This window comes from Eretmochelys imbricata, chromosome 10 (genome assembly GCF_965152235.1).
Source record: "Eretmochelys imbricata isolate rEreImb1 chromosome 10, rEreImb1.hap1, whole genome shotgun sequence".
Classification (NCBI taxonomy): Eukaryota; Metazoa; Chordata; order Testudines; family Cheloniidae; genus Eretmochelys; species Eretmochelys imbricata.
This window is the reverse complement of record NC_135581.1, coordinates 32969201-32988818: the sequence shown is the minus strand read 5'-3', so window position 1 is coordinate 32988818 and position 19618 is coordinate 32969201. Positions and strand designations below refer to the sequence as shown.

Genomic DNA, 19618 nt, shown 5'->3' with positions numbered 1-19618 from the left:
GGCCTAGATGGTGCATCAAAGAGTCCTGAGGGAACCGAGCTACTAGGAAAAAATGTTCAGTCTCATTAAAAACAGCTACTGCACCAGAGGATTAGAGGGTAGGAAATGTTTTATGTTATTTAAAAAAAAGATTATAAGGGTGAGCTGGGGAGTTACAGACTAGTAAGCCTTGCATTTGTACCTCGTAAATTGGTTGAAATGATATTTAAAAATATAATGATAAAACCTGTGGAAAATCGTAATGTGAGGGTCAAATCAGCATGGTTTCTGCAAAGGAAAATCATGTCTCACTAACCTTTTGAATACTTTGAACTTGTCAGGAAAGTAGTGGATAAAGGAAAACCAGTCAACATAGTTTACTTAGACTTTCAAAGGGCTTTTGACAATGTCTCTCACAGGAAGATGCTAAAGAAGCTAAGCAGGATGGATAAAAATATTTTTTGTATTTAACTTGGCATTTTAAAATTTAAGTTAAATACAAGTTTATTTATTTTTTAAATAAACATAGTTAAATTTGAAATTGATAAGTTATATTAAGTCCAAAACTTATAAACTATTAAAATCAAATTAAAATAAAAAAATAATGGTAAGCAGTACATGTTTGCTGCTAAGTTTTAAAGAAAGTCAGACCCCTGAATTGGTGGTACTCACTGGTTGAGCATCTGGAACCAGAGTTTGTTGAAGTGCTAAACTAGTCTTTGACAGCAGCAGCCTCCTCTTCTGCAGGTGCAGAGAGAATATTCTTTTCATATCAGTATATTCAGTTAGTTTAGGTCAATGACTAATTCATTCAAAGTTGAGAAACTGAATGGGAGCTGAAAAAGCAGGAAAGCTTGTTTTCCTCTTCCAACTTATGAATAAAAAGTAGGTGGGAGAAAACCAACTCTACTAGTTCTAAAATCTTGATGGACAGGGTGACTGGAAACAATCAGTTCAGTTCACTAACTACAGATAATACTTGTTTTGCTTAATAAATCAGTTAATTTTAAATGCAAAATATATTATGATATATTTTTTTCCTTATGTGTCCGGAACATTTAAGATAATTTTATTTATTATTTTTTTAAATGCTGTTTTGGTGCATTTTTAATTGAACTTCAATTTCCATCCAAATAGAACTTGACACAAATCACAAGTAAAAAATTAATCATCTAGTAAATAAGAAATCTATCGTTCATCATTTTCTAATATAATAAAAAATATAAATGCTAAGAATCTGAATAAATGGGAGTTGAGCTGTGTAATTTAAATAAATGTGTATAGATATAGTGTATCCTCCTGGTTATCAAAAAGAAGGACCAAATTTAGTGTAGAGGCTATATTTAGTTGCAAATCAACATGTGATAATGGTTACCAACCAGTGAGAATCAACCTTTCTTTAGGAAAGTAACTAAAAAGTACAAAAGCAAAACAAGATTAAAAATCAATGAGTTAAATCAAGGTTTCCTGATTGCTGATTTAAATACTGATTAAAATTGGTGATTCAGATCACTTTGATTTAAATCAATCCACTCTGAAGTTAAGTAGTTATGGTGTGAGAAGCAAAGTATTGTCATAGATCAGAAACTGACTAGGAGACAGGATACAAAGAGTAGAAATAAGTGGTCAATTTTCATCAAGGCAAAAAGTTAACAGTAGGACTCAGGGTTCGATACTAGGTCCGGTGTATGTATATTAATGATCCAGACAGAGAGGAGAGCAGTGAGGTAATAAGATTTTCTAGATGACACAACATTATTTAGGTTAGTCAGGACCAGACAGGCCTGTGAGGAAATTCAGAAAGATCTAATCCAGCTGGGTTAATGGGCAACACAATGGCACATGAAGTTAAGGGTTGATAAATGCAAAGGAATGCACATAGGAGGGGAAAATGTAAATTACTTGGACATAGACAGGCCATTTGTCTGATTTTTAAGCTTCTGGTTTTAAGTTTTTGTGTGGTTTGTTCCCTGTCTGGTAGTACTATAAAACCTTTGTCCAGTGTCACACGTGGAGGAAGCAATTTTGAAGAGTGTGCCGCTTAGCCTCCACTGACATGATCTCATGCACCAGTACCAGAATACCAGGTATTTTGTGGATTTGTTGGTGACCTAAGTTCCCTGTAAGCTGCACAGCTGGGTGGCTGCGCAGCAGCCTATTAAGCGCCGTACGGACACTCAGCGAACTCGCCTGGCTGGGACCTGCTGGGGGAGGGGTATCCCTCCCCCGGCCTGAATCTAGCCCCTGCCCGGAACAGCCAGGGTAGGAGCACCCCTCCATCGGCCTGAACCCAGCTGCAGCCTGAACCTGCTGGGGGTGGGGCGCCCCTTCCTCGGCCCCAACTCAGTCCCGGAGGCCTCACACCCCTGCACCCCTACCCTCTGCCCCAGCCCTGGGCCCCCTCCCACACTCCGAACCCCTTGGTCCCACCACACATCACCTCCATATTGGTGCACATAACAAAATTCATCACACACATGTGTGGAAAAAATTAGAGGGAGCACTGTTGGTGACCACCCTACTTCAACACCTTACAGGGTTTTAAATTAAAACCTGGTGAAGTCAGAAGTGATAAAAAGAAATACTTTTTCACACAGCACCTAATTAAATTGGGGAATTCATTGCCACAGGATGTCAGTGAGTCCAAAAATTTAACAAGATTCAAAGAGGGATTGGATATTATATAGGTAACAAGAATATCCAGAGTTGTTGTCATTACCGCTTACACATTTTGGAAGGGATATTAAATTTCATGGTTCTGGGTTTAAGATAATCATTAGGGATTAGGATGAGATTTAATGTGGGGTGCAGATTATTCCACATCTGCCTACTGCATGATTTCATGTACCATCCTTTGAAGCATCTGGCCCTCTGTTGGAGACAGAATACTGGACTAGATCCAATGTCAGAATTCCTATGTTCCAATGAGACAAGAAGTCATCTATTTCAGGAGTAAATAGAGAAATAAAGTATTTTTATTAATAATAATTATTATTTTTGTGGTGTCTAGTTTTCGTTCTCTTCCAGTAGATTTGCTCACTGACTTTTTCATGCTTTTCCTCTTGAGAAGGGCTCATGGTTCACTTTCTTTTTGTAGTCATAATTTCCATAGAGTACTTCACTACTTGGAAAAAAGAAAGCCTAAAGCAGCTGAACCTTCAAATCCCTGAGACCCTTATAGCTGATCTCACAGACAATTTTAAATAATTTACACTATTTAAAGGAGATGGCAAATTCTTTGAAAAATCTAGCACCTTTAGAGTTGTGTTCCCTGTCTGTCAAATAGCCTAGGTGAGAGAGGCACTCAGAACATAATTAACTCTTACCTTTTCCCCCCATATTTTTCCAGGTCCCAACATCCACCTTTATTGGTCCCATTTTGTATGACATCCCAGCATGCACTACCCTAGTGATGGGAAATCAGTCACAGGACCCACCTGGATCATAGAGTTGGCACCTAGGTGGTCTAAGTGATGGTGTTTTTATTTTATTTTGCTAGTTTGGGTGGCTTTGAAAGATTTTTTTGATCCCATAGGGGAAGAGCATATGTTATTTAAAAGAAGCACTTTGTAAACCCATGAAGTGTTGTGAAGAAGCAATACTTCCCTTCCCTTTTAAGCCAATGCCCAAGGATTTCTAAGGGCTTGTCTACATGGGAATACTCAGGAAAGTTAATCTGAATAATTTTTTAAAAATGGATTAGTTAAACTGCATTGGACCCCTGTGTGGACACTCTTATTCAGATTTAAAGTAGCATTAATTTGATTTATCTTAATTCACTTTGGAAGTGAACCAGAAAACATGCAGGGATTTAATGCAATTTAACTAATCCACTTTAAATTCACATCTTTTTCATTTGGATTAATTTTCTGCGTGTTCTTGTGAAGACAAGCCCCAAGTTTCATGTGATACTGTCAGCACAGTGCATGACCAAGAGCCTGCAAATCCAGACTTTGAGACCTGAAAAAGAAGGAATATAAAAAGTAAGTTCTACATCAGTTTTGTGCTTTGCCCATTCACATTGAACACATACAGTAAACAAAGAAGTGCTGGATTTGTTTCAAAGTACAGTATTTGAAAGTCACCATTAAGTAATGTGACAGCACTAGTTTGTCTGTGAGGACTGTGTAGAAACTTAGAGGCTGAAGATTCAGTTTCTCTCTCTATGCTGTCTTCTACTTAGAAGAATGTGGTCAATTTGTCATGACAACTGCCTCAAGACTCTGTCCAGGAAAATAAATTTAATGAACTAGCTACAAAAAAAAAAAATCTGTTTCTCTCTCATAAGAAATTACTCTAAGATTCACAGCAAAATCTCTACAGGTTTGGGAGACTGTTGAAAGAAAAATATCCATTAACATCTGTCATTGCTTATAGGAGAGGCTGACCCATAAAGTGTGTAACCAGCATTCCTTCGCCTTGTGTGTCTGAAGCCAAGCCATTTGAGAAAACAATCCATCTTGTGTTTTTCCTGCATTTTGACTCTTTTGGTGCCCAGAGTTTTGCTGGAGAAACTGAACAGTGACTGCTGCCATTCCAAGTGAAACGCTCAGTTTCAGGACTGAAAGCAGTAGGAATTGGGAGCAATATAAAACCTCTTGTAAATGAATCATGCCCATACCATATTCTGGGACTAGGAAGAAGTCAGTCTAAGAATAGAGATCTAGCTGTAATATCACTTGGGGTTTGATCAATTTCCATCTGGACATGTCTATCCAGGTAACCCCTGAGTAGTGTGTTATGTTTACTATAACTCAGAGAGATTAAAGTTTTTTTCTTAAGTATCAGAGGGGTAGCCCTGTTAGTCTGTATCCACAAAAACAACAATATTTGTTGATATTTTTTAAAACGTTCTCAGATTTATTGTAAATTTGTTAGTCTCTAAGGTGCCACAAGTGCTCCTTTTCTTTTTGCGGATACAGACTAACAAGGCTGCTACTCTGAAACCTCAGATTATTTAGTCTCTGTACTTTGATGGAACTTTGTAGAGTGGCCAGTGTCTGGTTTGCTGAGTGAACCTTCCTCAGGCCCTGCAAGGCAGTGTTTACCAGCAATGACCACAGCAAACACTAAAAGTGATCAGACAGCAGTAAGTATCTGTGTATAGAGAGAGTGGAAAGGGAAGGGATGTTGGTTTGACTATGTATAGTGGGGTCGTTCCCAGACACAGACCAGGAGCAGAAAAAGCCTTATCCATGTCAGGCCATCCTATTAAAAGGTGCTCTGACAAAAACCTGAATTTCACACTACGACGGCATAGGTGTTCAATCTGAAGTGTGTGTGTGGTTTTAGTTCCACTCCCTGGCATTCACTTCCAGAACTTTTTTTTTTTTTAAAAAAAAGTCACTCTTAAGTCCTGAGCTCCAGCCCATTCATAAAGTAGGAAACATGCTTCTGTGTATGTGATAATTGTGCCTAATGTCAGGGACCTACTTTGAAATGCTTGTGTCTCACCTCCTAACACGCCCTGTGTCTGTTGGCAGTTCAGTGGTTGATCATACTTTGTGTCAGTTATCTACCTTATCTATTCAGGGTTTTCCTGCACTGATCCTCAAAGCTCCACCTTATTCCAGACCATCCTTCATTTACACTCTTTTTTTATCTCTTTTGTTTAGATGCTGTGATAAAGCTCCTCGCAAAGCCTTCTTCACAAAGACCAAGGAAGTCCCCTAAATATGAATGATATCAAATGGACTCCTTGAAGATTGTGCTAGACTTAATGGCTAAGTTGTAATTATAGAGGGTGAAATATTGGACCAGCCAGAAACGTGCCCACTGTTGATCTTGTTGGAATCCAGAGCGTGCAGATCTCCAGGATGGTGGAAGGCACCATGAGGACTAGGTCATCAAAGGAGGCAGATCTGTGCTGACCCTGCTGTCCCAGTCCAGTACTCCCACATGCTCCATCGCACTGAAGCCAAGCTGAGTGTCTTGAGGCTGGTGGCTGATGGATGAGCTGGACAATGATTTTAAAGAACTCTGTGCTAACCTATTGAGCAGGGTCAGGAAAAAGGCTGGAGATGCCGAGGGAGGGAGGAAGGTTCAGAGCGGGACAAGGAGCACTGCAACAAAAAGCAAATTAAAAAAGAGCAAGTCAGCTGCTAAGAGCAAAAGCCAGCATGACTCCTCTGTTGGAAAGAGAGTGGGCTTGCCAGGGTGCACGAACCCCAATGAGCAGGCATTGGGGCATGAACCAGAAGGTGAAGCTACAGCCTGTGGAAATGATGGGCCTCCACTGGGAGATGGAAATGGAGATCCTCCTTCTGCCATTCAGTTGTATGCTATGGCACCAAACTGTAACCAGAACAGCCTGGCAGGTAACATCTCCAACCTCTGTCTCCTTCCCTCACTCTGAAATGTTTCTAATGGAAAATAGCCTGGGGCTGGAAGGACTCTCCCGTTCAGTGGAACTTTTCTAAACTCCACCCGAGAGGGGTACCAGGCAGTTAGGATGGCACAGGGGGTGCATTTTGCATTAGACAGTGCATTAGACAGTAGTCAACTCGTTAGACTGACACCTTTGACTGTTCCTAGTAACTGTTCTTCAACAGTGCTGTCAGATAGGAGAGGTCTCCCTCGGTCAGGTGAAGCACAGAGAATGGAGGGTTCCCCAAAGCAGCCAAGGCTGCAGTGAGGTGTTGCCCTGGCAACTCCTTCTGCCTGCTGCTCCCTATTTCTCCTCTCCAGAAACCCTTCACCCCTACTGCTCAGCATCTCTCAGGCCCCATCATTGGTAGAGGTTGGAAGTCAGATCCTAGAGCGCTGGTTGGGAGTTGGTGTGGCCCAATGGATAGTGCATGGACTGGAATTCAGGAGATCTGGGTCCTATTCCCAGCTCTGCAACTGACCTGCTGTATGACCTGGGGCCAGACATGTCACTGCTCAGTGCCTCAGTTTCCACATCTGTAAAATGAGGTTGATGACACTGACCTCCTTGGTAAAGCACTTTGAGATCTACTGATGATAAGTGCTGTAGAAGAGCTAGGTATGATTATTGTTATGGGGTGAAACTCAGTAGCTAAGCAGATTGTGCATCCAGTCAGAATCAGCATACTCAGAATCAGCATACTCCAAAATCAAGAATCTCTCAGGCCGCTGTAAAAGGAGGCTTCTCTGAAAAACCTCTCATCTGGCCTGTTAGCTGGGTGTTTAATGCAGATTTGCAAAGCCCCAGATGGGACAGTTATTAGGACTGCTTTTTTCCCCACCAGGCAGTGACAAGCGCAGATCATCCTTTGCTGCTGCTGCAAAACCAGCAACCTCCACCTCATCCCCTGCAAAGATGCACCAGATCTCAGGAACCAGGCTGCGGGTAGCAGAGCTGGTGTTGGAGAGGATGCAGCAGTTTAAGAGAGTGGAACCAAAACAGCTGAAACACACCCTGGGCAGCATCTTGCCAGAGACAGTAACAGATGGAAACATCCCTGATGTGAGCCAGGAGAACCACCAGCCAGGAAATGGTATATGTCTCTTGCAATCTATCCTAAACATACAGGGAGTGTTGTCTAGTGGTTAGAGTGCCAGACCGGGAGTCAGCTTCAGGAGTCCTGGATTTTATTTCCAGCTCTGCCACTGGCTCATTATGTGGCCTTGGATAAATCCTTTAATCTCTGTGTGTCTCATTTTCCTCATCTGTAAAATGAGGCCAACAATACCTGCCTCACAGGGCTGTTGTGTGGCTTAGTTAATGTCTGTAACAGGCTTTTAGATCCTGAAGGGGATGATGATCTAAGTATCCTGTTTGAAATAAATTTCTTGGAAGCACAGATTCAAATCTCAACAGGATCAGTTCACTCTTTCGTCCTTCCAGTGTAACAATAATGATAATAGCTAACTCTTATATAGAGCTTTCATCAGTAGATCTCAAAGCATTTTTTCAAGGAGGTCCATATCATTGTAGATAAACTGAATCTTTGAAAACTAAGGTCATCTTGGCTCTGTGTGGACATTAAAAATCTCCTTGGCCTTCATGTAAGAGCCATGGTTTGCCCTAGTGACCCTAGCCAAAGTTCCCCGTCTCCTCCAGTGGTGCAAATAGAATTCATTTCTCACCAATACGTTGCACCAGCTAAAGGGGGGGACATGTGACCCGCCCCCAGCCCAGACCCCTGCGCTCTCTCTCTCCATGATTCATCCCACGTTACCTTGGGGAGGGGTGGGGGGACCCTGTCCTCCTCCTGCTGCGCCACAGACTTCTGAACTAGAGAGCTCTCCAGAACCGCAGCAGCGAAAGCCACAGAACGTGGGGCCACTGGGCAGCCCCCCGCCAGCAGCTCTTCCAGCGTGGCTGAACTGCCCCCAGGCCTTCCACGCAGCCGTTCCTCCTGAGTCCTGTCTGGGGTCTGTACAGCAGCTGTGCTGGAGGACAAGGCTCGGGGGGCAAGGCGCGGGGGGCAAGGCTGGGGCGGTACAGCCATGTCAGAGGAGCTGCCAGCTTGGGGTTCTGCTCCTTTTGCCACTGCTGTTCCCGGGAGAGCCCTGAATGGCAGGGCTCTCCTGGGAACTGCAGTGGCAAAAGGAGCCCTGGCAGCCCCACACCAGCAGCTCCTCCGGTGCGGCTGTACCGCCCCCAGCCCTGTCCTCCGGTGGGGCTCCTTTACAGACCCCGGAGAGGAGAAACAGGCATGTAGCTACGTGCAAGGGCTGGGGGCGGTATAGCCGCGCCAGAGGAGCTGCACATTCTGCTCCTTTCGCCACTGACCTTCCTGGGAGAGCCCTGCAGTTTAGGGCTCTCCCGGGAACCGCAGCGGCGAAAGGAGTGGAACGTTAGTCCCACGCCGGCAGGTCCTCTGGCATGGCAGTACCTGTACCGCCCTCAGCCCTGCCCTCTGGCAGGACTGTCTACAGCCCCAGACAGGAGACACTAGACAAAGGTGCGTGGAACAGGGTGGTGTTACAGGTGGGGATGATACAGCTGCGCCAGAGGAGCTGCCCTACTTTCTGCTCCTCTGTCTTTCTGGTACAGCGTACCAGCTATAAATATCTTACTGGCAGACTGGACCAGACCGCCCTCCTTGCACCACTGCTCTCCTCTGCTGTATTGTATGGTGGTGTGCTGATTGCCACCATCCACCCCAGAAGTGGCTGCATTTCAGCGATGCTGGGTGTGTAGTTTGCAATGCACTTTGAGACCCTTTAGAATGAAAGGTGCTAGAGAAAGTTCACATTTTCTTTTTAAGTATCCAATTCAATAAACTAACTGAATATAACAGGTTCAAGCCTTTTATAAAAATGCTTAGTGCTGTCTCTGAGAAGATCTTTCCTTCACGCTAGTGACCACTCCGGATCTGCCTGCGAAGGAGCCAGATGTTGCCCTGGCAGTGGCCCTCCAGCAGGAGCTCAAAGAAGAAGTACCTGGAAGTCTGGAAGAGGCAGGCTTATTTTTTTGTCAGATCTGTCAGAAGGACCTCTCAGCCATGAATGCAACACGACGGGAGCAGCATGTTAACAGGTAAAAGGCCAGAGTTTATTATTGCCGTCTCTCCCCTGGGCTCCTAGACTAGAGACTCAGCCAGCCTAACTACTGTAGAAAAGGATAAAAGCTGAGGTTGTGTCAGAGTAATTTTAACGTTGAAGATGTAAGTAAATATAACCTGTTGTGAGGGTCACAGCGTGGACTGAATTCTTTGTCCTGTAGCACAAAGTTGTTTTGTTCAATAGGAACTAATTATTCCTGGCTATAGGTGGTGTTTCTTTGAGGGAGCTCACAATGCAACTAGGCAGCTTCAGTATTTTGGATACCAATAAAGGATTTATTACTAGAATTGGTCTGATACTACTGAGCTGGGTGTGTGCAGGCGTGGATTCATTAACATCTGGAGCAGAGATCCCCCATCATGCAGTGCTTCCCTGCTTTTCTGGTCCCACAGTTCAGTGCTGTTCTTGCCTTGGAATCTCTGTTCTCCATTCTGTATGCTAACTAATGGAGGTGCCTCCCTGTCCCATCTTTGATGCAGATGAGGCTGGGGGAGTTTCCTTAATCCTGTCACCCTTGTCCCAGGGGTTTAGGTGTGTCTTCCACTGCCTTTTCATTGCTTTTTGTAAATCTTTCTTCTGATCGGCTTTGGTTCAAGCTGAGGGGGTGGGGGTAGAGGGAGGAGGTCTTTTGTGAATCAGACAGGCTGGATACTGTACCCTGGTTCCCCAAGAACACAGAGCTGCTAAGTAACAGTGTATAATAGGTAACACACACTTCTTTAGGGAGTGTTGCTTTGGTTGTTTCAGGCATTAGAGCTGATTACTCCAGTTCTTCTTTAATGTGGTTTAAAAGTGTTAGTGTGAGCGGAGTTTAAAATACTTTTAAGAGCAAACTCTACTGTTTTCCTGCAGGTGTCTGGATGAGATGGAGAAGTCACAGGCGCCCTCTTTCAGCAACCCACAGATCCCTGAGTGCCCCATCTGTGGGAAGCAGTTCCATACACCCAAAAGCCGAGCCAGTCACTTGAAACGCTGTGCTGTCAAGATGGAGGTCCCTCCGCAGTTGCTTCTCCAGGCAGTGCAATCGCAGGCATTGGCCCTGAGTGATGGGCTCCCCGTAGCACCCAGGTGAGCTGGAACAAATAAGCGATGCTAATAGCATCCTTTTGATTGAGAGAAGCACTAACTCCATGTCCATGAAACCAGTTTGTAGAGCCAGGGTAAGTGCACACACTGTGTGGGCTCTGAAACCAGGAGGAATTGGACAGGAGCCAGCTTCAGCACCGTAGTTGAAGAAAGCTGCAGTTCAGTTGGTGAGAGCACAGTAGGGCAATCAAGATGATCAATAGGGTGGAGGGGCTAATGGCTAAGAAGAGAGGGGCAAAACAGGGATTAGTCTTGCATTGACTTGGCTGAGGTGTTTACACTAGCTGAGGTAATTATGAAAATTAAACTGAATGGTTCATTGGAGTTTATTAGACAGATTGGAGCTTAGGAACATTTTGTATCTAGACATGAAGAGGGAATACGCATAAGAATCGGATGTATAAAAATTTATTCTGAGAATGGGGGCTAGGTGGAACGGACTTTTCTCTGAGCAAGTGCCTCAAGTATTGTCTATATAGTAAATCAAACACTGGCTGACTACTAAATTCAATATGCGGAAAGTCTTTTGGTCCCATTGGGTTGGGGAGAAGCTGATTCCTGTCCCCCCAGCCAAGTTGGAAATGGCAGAGCACTTTTTGGTGTTTGGGCTTTTTGCCCCACATTGACTTGTTTTTTGCTGTTCTATGGCACCAAGTTTTAAAGGATGTGGGACTTAAAAGGCAGAATTGCAAACACAAGATTCCAGAAGCAGCTGTGAAGCACTTACAGCCAGCTTCTGGTACTGTGTAACACGCTTCTATGTTTTGCTTCAGTGGCGTCCTCCCTGCCCTTCTCTTAACCTCCTAGATAGTGAAATTGAGGTTTCCCATGCCTGGGTGATTTTCTTTCTAAGAGGATAGTCCTAATGATCATCCCTAAAAAGGGCAGATCAGTCAATTAGAAACCGTATCAGGTTTCCAGTCTGCATCATAGAATCATAGAATATCAGGATTGGAAGGGACCTCAGGAGATCATCTGGTCCAACCCCCTGCTCAAGCAGGACCAATCCCCAATTTTTGCCCCAGATCCCTAAATGGCCCCCTCAAGGATTGAACTCACAATTCTCGGTTTAAGTGCCACTTACCCTTTCAAACAGTCTCCAGATTGCTCTCAGGGTCCACAGGTGATGATAAATGCTTCCCTCTGTTCAAGAGTAGTTTACTGTGAATGTTTTCCCCTTATCCTGGAAATGGGAATCTACCTAAGTGATTAGAACAGCTGATGTGGAGTGCTCCTTGTCTCTGATCCAGTTGCAGTTAACTTGTGTGTCATGCTGCATTCTTACATTTCAGCAATCAGCTAGGTAGGTCAAAGCGAAAAGGCTCCTCCAAAGAGAAGGAGTCAAAGAAAAAGCAGAAGACATCCAAGGTGGAGACCACCGATGAGGATCTTCTGGTTGCCATGGCAATGTCACGATCTCTGCTGGAGCAAATAAGGCAGGAGGAAGCAAAATCGGTAGCAAGCATTAAACTGGAGAGTGCTTTGCAGATCAAGTGGAAGCCTGGAGCAGGTACATACTGAAGTGTTTTAGTGTCAGTGGCTGGCAGTGTTTTTAGAGCAATGTAACACAGTATATCCTGGATTAAAACCTAAGTGGTTTGTACGTATGACAACCCTGCTTATATCTCATGTCAGTTTCTAACGCAATATATAATTCCTACACAAAACTTAGTTAAAAGGGATTCCTGGTCGTCAGTGAGTTTCAGTGGAGTCCCCTTGTAGTCTTACACTTTCTTTCTGTTGTTGGGAGTTTTGAAATTGTAGACTTTTTTTTTTTTTTGTACAGTGTAGAAATGAACAGCTAAGGGGTCACTCCATTTTTCCACTGCCACGTCCTCTGCGTTACTCGTTATCATCCAACCTGAATCACGCTGCTCACCCAACCTTACCTGTGCTCCATGTTGCGGCTGTGATGGACATGTGATGGAGAATGGATAGTGGGGGTTGCATGCCTTGCTTATGCTTCATGCAATAAAGATTTTGAAAGAAAGCAAGTTGTCTGGAAAATAAGGAGGGTGAAGATACTCTTCAGGAGTGTGCTCTAATTCTTAGCATGGTCCTGCCAAGGCTCCAGTTACTGAGCTCACAGCTGCGTTGGGGAATGCAGAAGAGCCTGGCAGTGGAGAAAGCAAGCCAGTAAGGCATAGGGATTGGTGAACGGCAGTTGTGTGGAGTTGGGGACCTGGTGTTGGGCATCAGAAGTCACAAAGAGACAGTGACAGTGGCTGCAAGATGCTGCGCTGTTTTCCTGCGGCAGGGACAGGCAACCAAAAGCTGCATTGGCATCTTGCCATGAACCTGGAAGATGCCCATAACTTCAGTAAAATAGAGAGATTGCATATGATGAAAGTGAAACTCAAAGTTCACAGCTCTCATCGTGGAGCATGCATAGTGGGAGCTGTAGTTTCAAGGGGGTTGTTGCTCTGTATTAAAAATGAAGGCAGCTGCAGGTGTTGTGGAGCTCTGTGAGCCCCATTTGGCCTGTGAGCTGCACTTCATGTTCCCTGTCTTCAGCTCTCAGAGGAGCTTGCATGTTGTGCCCCTGCACCCTGTATGTTCTATTCTGCACTTTTTTTTTTATAGAGAAAAAAAGGCGTAAGAACACCCCCCTCACACCTCCTCCATTGTTACTTCAAGATCCAGAGACAGCCCATAAACGGATCCAAAACCGGATGGCCATGCTATTAACAGAGGAGGTGGAGTTCCCGAGCACCCCTCCGCTCCCTGCCAGCAGGATTTTGGAGGAGGAGCCTAGGAAGGCAGCCTGGCTTCTATCTTTGCCCAAAGAACAGCGTTGCATTTTGTGGGAGTATAGTACTTTGACGGGACCCTGTGTCCCAGAGTCCTTCTATGCAGTGGGATTAACCCCTCCTATTTTACCTTGGAAACCTGTGCAGGTGAGGAATCCTTCTGTTCTTTCCTCTATTACTTATTCTCACCAGTGGCTTGTCCCTTCCACCTTCTTTCTTTCACACTTGCAGTTGTGCTCCTTTGCTCTGGGGCCCTGCCGCCCTCCTGAGTCTGCACACTCATTGGCACTGCGTGTTTACCCTTCCAGTTTCCACCACTGCCCTCTTGTGGTCTGACTGTGTACATCTGCTTTTAGAACTGAAGGCAAAGGAACCTGCCCGTCTGTTTAGAGTCTCTTTCTTTTACATTTCAGAAAAAGAAGCTGTGCAGTGATAGAGGGTAATTAGATAAGGAAATCTTAACCAGTCATTTTGACCCCAGTTTAGGTGTATGTTTGCCTCCTGCATTGCTGCGGCCCAGAGAGTTCCTGGTTCTTTGATTGGCTCTGGCATGCTCACCACCTTCTATATCTATTTCCTAATCCATATACAGTACTTGACTAGATAGGAATTAAGTTGCACCTGTGTTTTGAGGACATTTGTTAGTATTCCATACAAAGAGTATGGCCCAAGTAAATTAAGGTTGCAAAGTGAAGCATTCAAACATCAGGCTTTGCCAAATCTGAGGTTGCTCGTGCAAACTTAACTCTGTCCCCTCGTGCATATGCTTTATGGTACACTCTTTAATTACACAATCACCGACTGTTTTTTTTCACAGATCTCCCGCCTCTTTCATTGCACTTCATTCAGTGTAAACATTGATAGGACTCCTTCAGAGTTCTGTCTTTTTTCACACTTACTCTCCAAGAGGGAAAATTTCCCTTTGCTGCCTTCCTTATTCATGGACACCAGAAGAATAGTTGGACATTCTTTTTTAAAACAAGAAATGTGGTGTGCATGTGCAAGGACCTTGTTTCAACTCTTATAATTTGGTTAAATCCCAGCAGCTTTTCAGTTGGTGACTCAAAGGCCCACATCTGACCTAAGAGCTACTTCTGTGCCAGATTTCAAGTGTCTAATGATGAGGCACTAGAGCTGTTCAAAAACAGGTTACAAACCATTTTAAATAATGGCAAGAGTGTATTTTTCCCTCATAATTTTCATTCTCTGAAATGGCTGAGCCATTTTCATTGAAATAGTAGGGGAGACCCAAACACCACAAAACCTAAAGGAGAGACCAAACCTGGAAAATTTCAGCCCAGAAGGTAAAAGTTCTAAGTTATAAGTAACTGCAAAAAGACCCTTCAGAATGGAGCCATTGGCTGCCTTAGCCATAGCTGTCGCCATGAGCTCCAGCCATAATGAAATGTTCAGCTGTTAGAGTGGGACTACTTCTACCATCCATCCCCCCTGCTTAGCAGCTGCTGTCACACAGGTACACTCCCAGGGAAACCCCTCTTCTCACATTCTCCATTGCAGTCAGCTTGCTTCTGATGGTGGTTTGAGTTCTCTTATCTCCATAGACCTCTCCGTATGCAAAGAAAATTTGCCTCTGTAGGTAGCAACGGCATCTGGGGACTGTTTAACCTTTACACTAGGGCTTTAAAACTGAACTAGAGTGTAGTCCAGCAACTGAGTGATTCCCAAGCTGTATGAACACACAAGACAGGAACCAGTTCTTTCTGTCTGTCTGTCATAAGTCAGGGACTATTTTGCCATCAGTGAGATCTGACCAACCACAACTATCTCAGCAGTTACAGACCAGCAGCAATCATCCTGATCCTGCTTCTTTGGGGCTTGGAAACAGAACTTCTGATGATCCCCAGGCAGACCCTGATGGAGAGCAGCAGTTTCTGTCTTGCAGCCAGAAGGATGTTCAGACTCTGGAGGACCTGGTGGAGCTGGCTGGGGAAGGACTTACTCTCACGCAGTGGAACATTGACGTTGACCACACCGGGGCAGTGAAGCAACTGAGTAAGTTCTGGCAGCCCTGTGAACTGATCCATCAAATCACATCAGCTAAGTAGAACTGGGCCTGGTCAAAACTTGGATAGCAGAGGCTTGACCAGAGGCTGCAGGAAATAATAAAGGTGATTCAGTAGGTGGCACTTTTCCCACAGAATCATGAATGTGCCAAGCATGATGTATGGGGCACTGTTCTGCGGCAGGTGCGAGCCTGGGAGACTGTCAACGTGACACTTCTTAAACTGACTTATTTTTCATACATCCCAGTTTGGATAGAGTCCCTTTTAAACAGCATATCCTGAGTTTTATTTTTACAATTCCTTAAAAAGTGTTTTTCTGCTCTTCAGCTGATGCCCAGGAGGGTCTTTTGGACACATCCAAGAGCAATGCTAAAAATACTTGGCCCAGCCCTCCTCACCTCCCCCTTTTCTTTCCATGCACACCCCTCCCTGCTCATGTCTGTTGGCGGACACTGGCAGCACGCTCTTCCAGAGTCCACGGAAGGCCGTGATGTTTGTAAGCTTCTCCCAAAACAGAGCACAGTAGTGGTGTCGTGCTGGAATGTGAGCCAGGAATTGCAACTGACCATCAGCAAAATAGTGAGGCTGACCATACACAAGGGAACTGTGTGTAAACAGAAAACAGAATATTTATTTCCCTCTCATCTCACAGTTATAGTCCCCTAAGGCAGTGGTCTCCAAAGTGGGGTGCGCAAGACGATCGATTGGGGGGCGCAGCAGGAGGAGCACCACTGGAGGGGAAAAAAAAAGGGTGGGGGGGCGGCCCTGAGTCCCCCGGCTCGTGGAGGAGCAGGGCCAACCGCACAGCCAGTGGGTGGAAAGAAGCGGCACTTCCCCCTTCAAAGCCAGCCGGAGAGAAGCAGCGCTTTGAAGGGGAAGGCGCCACTTCTCTCCGGCCGCTGGCTGCACAGCTGCCCCTGAGTCCTCCAGCCCGTGCTCTCAGGGCCACATTCTGAAAGGGGCTTTAGAGCTGCAGGCCAGGACCGCGGGTCCCCGAGAGCCCTGGAGCCCCTAAAGCCCCTGTGTTCTGGGTGGCCCTGCCTGCTGGGGGGGGGACGGGGAGGAGCTCGCAGAATCTTGGCCATGGGGGTGGTGTTGCGCTGCACAGAGCCACCTGCACACCCCCCACACCCCTGCTCTGCACTTCCTGCCTGCCCTAGCCCTGAGCCTCCTCCCGCACCCCCACCCTGAGAGCCCCCCCACACCCTAACTCCCTCCCAGACCCCGCACCCCATCCTGAGTGCCTGCTATATCACAAAGTGTTAAACCAAGGTTTTCAAAAATAATAAAGCACATTCAATCACATTGCTCTCACTAAAAATATTATTATTAATAATAACTTTTTTAGTGAGAGCAAAAAGGTTTTTGTACCGTTAATAAATAAAATAAAAAAATATTTTAAAAATATTGTTTATTTCATCTTTATCTCATCATTTTTTAATTTCTGTTTTTTGTGTATGTTTTATTATTTACACAATATATTAGTACAGTAGTACATGTATATAATTTATACATAAATATACATATATTGGGGATGCATGCTCAAAAATTTTTTACTGATGGGATGCATGATCAAAAACGTTTGGAGACTGCTGCCCTAAGGTTTTACTTAGAACAACAGCAGGTGCCAGATTTTCAGAGGGTGAAGTGATTTTCAAGTTGACAGTGGCCCTTGAAAACTGAGGATCTGGCCACTTGTCAGGAATCGTTATATTATGTATTTCCTGTGTCCCTATAAAGGAGAACTCAGTTAATAAATTGTGCCATCTCTGCATTTTCAACTGGGTGTAGTATTCTTCACATCCTGTTGTGTAGCGCTGCTGGGCATGTTAAACTGCAGCCATGGTCCATTTTGGAGGGGACTTCACTTTGCTAGTGATTGAAGTAATTCTCATGCATATATGTATTTTGGCTTGAGCCCTCTGAGATGAAAGGCATTAAATAGATGCTAATGAACTTGTACCAGTTTCTCCAGACTTAGGTTTCTTCCGCCACTCCCCGTTTTGTTCTGCACACCACACTTTGAAACCCCAGTCTCAGACTCACTCAGGATCCATGGTAGGTGGGTGCCGCCCACAGCCGAATGGGATTCAGACATCAGCACCCCAGCCCAGAGGCTCACTGTTAAGTAAGGGAGAGGGATGCTGACATGTCAGGACTAGTTCACGTGTGAGTGGGGGGCATCACAAGTTGGGGTATCTGTCAAAGCACAGGTGCCATTAGGAATGTTTACGTTGCAGCTTGTCTTGCACAGAGGTTGTGTTTGAGTTTTGATTTGTATTTTCTTCCTTGAGGAGGAGAATCAGTGGCCAGCGACATTCCACTTAGTGGCTTTGTCCCTCCATCCAAGGTGAAAATGTGCCAGAGCGGCAGCCTTCACACAGTAAGGACTGAGCCTTGTTTAGCTCTTCTTATTTTTTTTTTTGTATTTTTACTGTTGTGTATTTCAGGGGTTGAAGGGGGCATGTTAATTCATGTAAGAGCAGAAATACCTAGAGAGTGACACAAAATACATCCCTGTCTGTAGAAAAGGAAGAGGTGCCCTGAGGTCCCATCCTTCTGTGGTAGGGATCATCAGAAAAGGCAGCTGATGTCAACACACCCAGTGTCTCACTAATGCCCACAAAGAGGCCTGTGTATGTGACCAAGACTTTGTCCTACAGGGAAATGGAAAGATCTAAACTATGAGAACATTAGGTAAATATCCAGGTGATTTGTGTAAAGACAAGTACCTTGTGTACAGGAGGTAATGCACTTAGTTTCTAAGCTTTTCAGGGCAGAAAACCATGTCTTCTTATCTGTCTATCCAGCACCTAGTTATATAAATAAAAATAAAGAGATGGGTTCCTACAGAGTCAGGCTGATTTACACCGAACTCACGCCATCTGGCATAAGAAGCTGCAGATGGGATGGAATGCTGGGAGATCTATGGATGAGAAGCACTTTGTAAGAGCTCAGCACTATTATTACTCTCCAAGAAAATCTTTCTGTGGTACCCTCAGTCCGTAGGTGAACACATTTCAGAGAAGATAGCTGGATGGGTCGAAGTGTCCTTTGAGAGCTGCGGCCTGCCAGATTCTGCACTCCCACATGGTGTGCAGTGGTATGCAATCCCCAGGGGGTTTCCCATCAAGCCTGTAATACTTCATCGATCACATTTAACCCCAGATGCAGGGACCTTGCCCTGCAGAATCATACTCAAGTTCCCACACTTGCAGTATATGTATAATTTTGTAGAGGTTTCTAATTCTTATCTTTGTTATCAAGATCATCCACTTTATGTAGTGGAAATTTGTTATCCTTTATTTATCCAGTGCACATGTCATGGCGTCTTGTGGATTTTCAGGCCAGATATATTTTGAATCCTTGAGGATGAAGACTTTTGTTTTTGGCTGATAGCATTAAGAGACTTCTGAAAGGAATCCAGTCTCTTAGGGGTCAGTGGTAAGCTCTGGCATGTAATCTGTTGCGGGTTTGGGAGCCCCACTTCTCAGCCTGAGGTTCTCGCTGCAGAAACTCCAGCAGAAGTTCCAGTCTGAGACTGTGATCCTTTGGGGCGATCAAAAAATCCTTGAAGATCCAGTTCTCTATGTGCCCGGAATTAGAGCAAAGACAGAGGAGCTCAGGCTTCCTCACACTGCTCAGCCTCTGTGCCTCACGCCAGAGCCTTTTCTGTTTTATGTGGAAGTTCAGTTCTGTGGCATATTGCAGAACTTGGCCTTGCTGTTGATGCTGCCAGGAGCAGTGTGCGGGTTCTGTGATGTGAACAGCTGTCCACTCAGAACTGGATTGAGACCCAGCCACTCACTTTTGCCAGGCTACGGTACAGCCAGGAGAAGGTTTCTAGTGTGAATTCATTTCCCTTTTCCTCATTCATGATTTTAGCTGCAGCAGGAAAGCCGATCTTGGCTCCCTGCCCGGAATGTGGCGCCAGTGTGTTTGGTTCGATGGCATTGTAAGGGAACATCTTGCCAAGAATAAGACAGTGAGAAACATCTGATTGGTTTCCAGCCTCTGCTTCCTGTCTTCCCCCTTCCTCCACGTTGCTGCCCAGACCCATGAAGCCTTCTCTAGCCAACCTAGCAAGTCCAGGAAGACTGTTTAGGATGTGCACTGATAGTTCAGTACTATGTAGTATCAGCCGCCCATGAGCACGTACTGTGTCAAATCAAATGTTGGTTTCCACAGTCCGCTGCAGAATACAGAAACTGCTAAAATAAATTAAAGAGCTGTGTTGTTGCAGATGGAGCTGCATCTTGCGCAGATGTCTATAGGAATAACATTGGCAGTTCCTCAAGCTAC

The 19618-nt window shown here is 44.9% G+C and overlaps 1 protein-coding gene across 2 annotated transcripts in view; it reads left to right on the top strand.

Moving 5' to 3' along the window:
* Positions 1-19618, top strand: part of SLX4 (SLX4 structure-specific endonuclease subunit) — a 38447-nt gene that overhangs the window by 5298 nt on the left and 13531 nt on the right. The window contains exons 2-9 of one of the 2 annotated variants that reach the window (XM_077828393.1): positions 5595-6296; positions 7191-7439; positions 9253-9430; positions 10309-10524; positions 11835-12052; positions 13126-13439; positions 15086-15305; positions 17611-17699. In XM_077828393.1, coding sequence (XP_077684519.1) covers positions 5927-6296; positions 7191-7439; positions 9253-9430; positions 10309-10524; positions 11835-12052; positions 13126-13439; positions 15086-15305; positions 17611-17699 — 1854 coding nt within the window. In that variant the 5' untranslated portion in view covers positions 5595-5926. Of the gene's footprint in view, positions 1-5594; positions 6297-7190; positions 7440-9252; positions 9431-10308; positions 10525-11834; positions 12053-13125; positions 13440-15082; positions 15306-17610; positions 17700-19618 lie in introns of both variants that reach the window. The other variant, XM_077828392.1, reaches the window with a different exon arrangement.